At 39.1% G+C, this 4,927-nt stretch overlaps 2 protein-coding genes across 2 annotated transcripts in view; both read left to right on the plus strand.

The window, feature by feature from the left end:
- Positions 1–1,803: 1,803 nt before the first annotated feature.
- Positions 1,804–2,795, plus strand: LOC143037117 (uncharacterized). The gene is made up of 2 exons (XM_076205232.1): positions 1,804–1,905; positions 2,388–2,795. The coding sequence occupies exons 1-2, from the start codon at positions 1,804–1,806 to the stop codon at positions 2,793–2,795; spliced, it is 510 nt and encodes a 169-aa protein (XP_076061347.1).
- A 1,317-nt stretch (positions 2,796–4,112) lies between these two features.
- The window catches only part of LOC143037118 (uncharacterized), a 9,304-nt gene continuing 8,489 nt past the window's right edge, over positions 4,113–4,927 (plus strand). The window contains exon 1 of the mRNA XM_076205233.1: positions 4,113–4,117. Within this exon, the coding sequence (XP_076061348.1) occupies positions 4,113–4,117 (5 nt within the window). The remainder of the gene's footprint in view (positions 4,118–4,927) is intronic.

Below are 4,927 nucleotides of genomic sequence, written 5' to 3' on the forward strand. Positions count from 1 at the left end.
TGCAGCTTATTCGTCTCATCCCTACACCTCAGTGAATTATATACATTCTCTTCCCACTCTGTCTTTCATTCCCTCTTTACATTCTTTAGGCTCGTCTGGTACAGGCCAAGACAGAGACAAGTGGCCTGTGCGAATATGCACTTCCTCGCTTTACTCTCCAGTTCAAGTAACTTGCACACTTGACTTGCCTCTCAACTTGCCCCGTGTAAACGAGGCTTCAGGGTGATCATGGAGAGATTTAAGAAGGAAGACAGCAAAAGTAGGGAGTGCAAATGTTAGGAATTACTAAGCGTTCCTCTGTGAGTGGAGAATAATCTCCAAAAACAAAGGGCTACTATATATCTTTGGTCAGTTTGGAGGCCTTAAAAGTAACTGCAGTTTTGACTACAAATTATTTATGTAATCATTACTCCAGTACGTGGTTGTAATAACTCGATAGATTATACTTACCTAGGACAAATATACGGGTTTATAAATTCATATACTCGTGTGAGCATACACACACACACACACACACACACACACACACACACACACACACACACACACACACACACACACACATTGTGTATGTGTGTGTGTATACATATACATACCCAGTCTGGGGAAATGGATGCATTTTATTGTGAGGTTAAAATCTACTCGGTGGCTTGCAGTTGATACTTTAGGGCAGGGGTGGGGAACCTTTTTGTGCATGAAGGCCACCTTACAATTCATCGTATCACATAGATGCCGCATTGAATTTTTTTTTTCAATTATCTTATCCCTTTTTATAATAAATAATATACTTTTTAGATAATAGATAATATAATTTTTAAAATAGTATGTATATCAAAGGCCGCAGAAGGCCGCACTTGATGGCCCGGAAGGCCGCAGGTTCCCCACCTCTGCTTTAGGGTCTATATGGAGCGCCCCTACGGACCAGAGTCACACATTTTGTCTATTAGAAGAAATTTCTATTCATAGAGAAATGATGCTACTTTATTATACTACGACTGTTCCTCTATTATGCTGTCCCCCCACTCTTAGTACTGTCCTATACCACTTCTCTGAATGTACATATATACATACACATACATATACATCTACATACGCATATACATATACATATACATATACATATAGATATACATATATTGAACATATACATGTACATATACATATACTCTATATATATATATATATATATATATATATATATATATATATATATATATATATATATGTATATATATACATATACATATACATATGTACACATATGTACATATATATATATATATTCATATATATATATATATATATATGTACATATATATATATATATATATATGTACAATATATATATATATATATATATATATGTACATGTATATATATATATATATATATATATATATATATGCATACACATATAAATATACACATACATATAAATGTATATATAGATACATAAACAGGCAAATTTGTACGCATATATACATTTATATACCTCCATGAAAGTACGTGCCTGTTTATGTAAGCGTTTCCAACGAGGAAGCTTTTCGACTTATGACATTACAAGAGGAAACTGCACTTTCATTTCTTCGGCGCTTCGGAGGACATTCAGCCTTTTGCGCTCTCTCGTGACGTCATGTCGTCTGAAACATATATAAAGCGGAATGACGGGTTGAGAGGCATCACACCCACAACGATGTCCCTCAAAGTAAGTTCTTGAACTGGCTCTCCAGAATACTGAGGCTTTTGATAGGATGGGATAGTATAACAGTAGAACATTGGTTCTATTGGATGTCGGATATAGGAATGTTATTTTTGTTTGTGCTAGTAGCCCTGCCTAAGCTGTATCATGCTCTACAAGTTCTACAGAGCATGCGCGAAGATTTTGTTTACATAGTGAACCATGAGGTAAATGGGGTATTGGTAGGTGAAGACATTGTAGAGACCGGAGTACTTAACCTTTGATATTTAGAATATTGGTTTTGTGTGATTTGTCACAGTAAAATATGTTCAGTGCGCCATTGACAATGGAAAGCTTTATTTTGTTTTAATGTTGCATTTAGAGGTCGAGTACCGAAGGCAGGATTTCCACTAATCCTTGTCCAGCTCTTTAAGTGCTTTCCTCTACTTGTGTATGCCAGCAGGCGATTTGATGCAGCTGAAGGTAAACTCTTTTATGATTTGACAGGTTAAGGTCTGTATATAATTGGCAATTTCTAACAAGTCTCAAAAGAAACACTTCATGAGGGAAGGGACAACGTTTCGCTTGTACATGATAAAGCTGTAACAAGCAAGACGTCGTATTAGTTAAGACTCCGTTCTTACATTGTCTTTCTTTTGATAGGTTAAGGTCTGAGACTCTACATGGCATATCTTCTTGAACCTTTCAGATTGCTGTCGTCCTCGCCCTTTTCGCCCTCGCCCTGGCGAGGCCCGACGAACTCCCCACCTACTCGTACTCTCCTCCGAGCCACGACGACTCCCACGAATCCTTGGAGTACTTCGAGACCCCCAAGTACGAGTTCACCCACGCCGTCAAGGACGACGAATCCTACAACGACTTCGGCCACCAGGAGGTTCGAGATGACGAGAACACCCAGGGATCCTACTACGTGCAGCTCCCCGACGGGCGTCTGCAGAAGGTGACCTACTACGTCAACGGAGACTCCGGCTTCGTCGCTGAGGTCAGCTACGAGGGTGAGGCCCGCTACCCCGAGCCTGACTCGAGCGAGGAGCACATTGTCTACGCCCCTCCCCCTCCGTCTCCTCCCCAGTCTCTCTACGGAGCTCCCAACTAAGAACCTTCTTGATATGAGTCCGGAACCTCTCCTTTTTCACCTATTTATCAATAATAAGACATAATTTTACCATCTTGAGTATTTTTATATCCTTTTTGTGAGATTGTTAAATTAAATGAGATTACTTTCTGCACATATCTACTACATATGCTGGACCATCGAATCCTACAGTGGATTGAACAGAAATAAGCGTTCAAATAAACCCCCATTTTCTCTTGACTTAAGAAAAAATGTGAACAAAGCACTTGCATCCACATTGAAAGAAGATTTAGCTCGATTATTGGTACATAGACTACGTGCATACACATACTAAAAGGCCCTTTTACTTTTATGATTGAGATGTCCGGCCAAGACAGCACTCACCTTTGACCCATCCCACTCCCATACCCCACCTTTCATCTTAGCTCCTTGTGGGCGAAGGGTCATTATTATCCCTCGACCCATTGTCAGGGTCAAAAACAGTGCAGCAAGACACAGCACCTCCTCAGCAGGACCCGACCGCCGAAATGGGTTTATCCCCCCAGCTTCATCTACATGGCGTCTTTCCACCCACGTCCACTCATGAAGATACAAAACAGGCAAGGAGAAGAAATCCCTTCGTAACTACTCTCCACTCACACTCATCTCTTGCCCTCTCCCTTTCCTACTCGACAGCCATTCCAATTATACAAAAGGTCCCCTTTACCCCATCCATCCATTTCATTCCATTTTCGGTCTTCCTCTAAAGATTATCAATAATGTTCACTATTGAGAACAAAGCAAGAAGAAATCCATTCACAACCACACTCTGCTAACTTCTTGCCCTCTCCCTTCCCTGTTCAACAGACATCCCACTTACATCCAAGGCCCCTTTCACACCATCCATCCATTCAATTCCATTCAATTTTCTGTCTTCCACTCAAGATTATTGACTTTGTTCAACATTGTGAACAGAGCACATATATACGCATAGAACAAGGAACAAGAATAAGCTTATTCATTCTTGCACTTGCTTGGATATTCTACGAAAGCATAAATGTAATTGGCAGTTACCGACAAGTATATCAAAGGAAACACCATGTTTCACTTGTTATAACTTGTTGTAGATTTACTTCATAAAGCTTAAATAAGCGAAACGCCGTACTAATAAAGGCTCAAGCTTCACTTGGTGTTTCTTTTGATGAATCATAAATCATGAATTTGGTTCACAGAATAAGCAAACTAGGCCAAACACAACCAGAAACTTGAGATTAGAAATAAGTGCAACAGAAACGCTTTGCAACAGATGGACAACCTTGACATAAGGAGTTGCAGGTATATTAGACATTTCTAAGCATAATGAGGTATGAATTAGAAGGAAAAAGTTTGGGGGAGCCTCTGTAATTGTCAAAAAAACTTTACCAAAAGAAATTTACAGACAGCGTTTCCATTTGATGTTAAAAGCAATTATTTTGAGCTAACATATGGGATGAGTGTGGTAAAAAAAGTAGGACAAACATAACATCAAATTTTAAGTAAAATTGACTTAAAGAAATTACGAGTACATACGAACAAACTAGAAATATATTGGTGCTAGTTCAGTCAGAGACAATCCATAAATAACATTAGTAACTAACTAAATCCATTCTCCTGTCGAGCCTGCATATCCAGTTATGAATATAAACTCCGTTTATATATAACCCAATCAGCAGCAAGAAACCGGCCTGATCCCCAGAGCATTGTTGGAACCCTTTAGGTACTCTGACCAATCAGAACAGGTTCTGTTCGTGACGTCATAACGCTTCGTCATCCTGAACCCACTTGGAGCAAAGTAGAGTAACTTTCAATGTTCTCACTTTCATTGGAGTGCTGCGTTGATTCTTGTTTATTCATTTTGTTCTATCTATTCATTCACTTATTCATTTATCTATATATCTATTTGGTCATGTTTATTCATTAATCTATCCATACTTTTTGTTTATCTTTTCCGTTTGAATGATAATTCGTCTTTGCTTTGCACGTTGTGTCCAGTTAATGTGACAGAAGCAGAGACAGAAACAGAGATAGAGACAGAGACTGATGAACCGAGACAGTGGAACAAAGACAGAGTCACAATGACAGAGGCAGATGTATGCAAGCAGAGACAGGCACAGGAATAAACACAGAGACAAACA

Source organism: Oratosquilla oratoria, chromosome 21 (assembly GCF_046742065.1).
Source record: "Oratosquilla oratoria isolate Oo_2021 chromosome 21, ASM4674206v1, whole genome shotgun sequence".
Lineage (NCBI taxonomy): Eukaryota > Metazoa > Arthropoda > Malacostraca > Stomatopoda > Squillidae > Oratosquilla > Oratosquilla oratoria.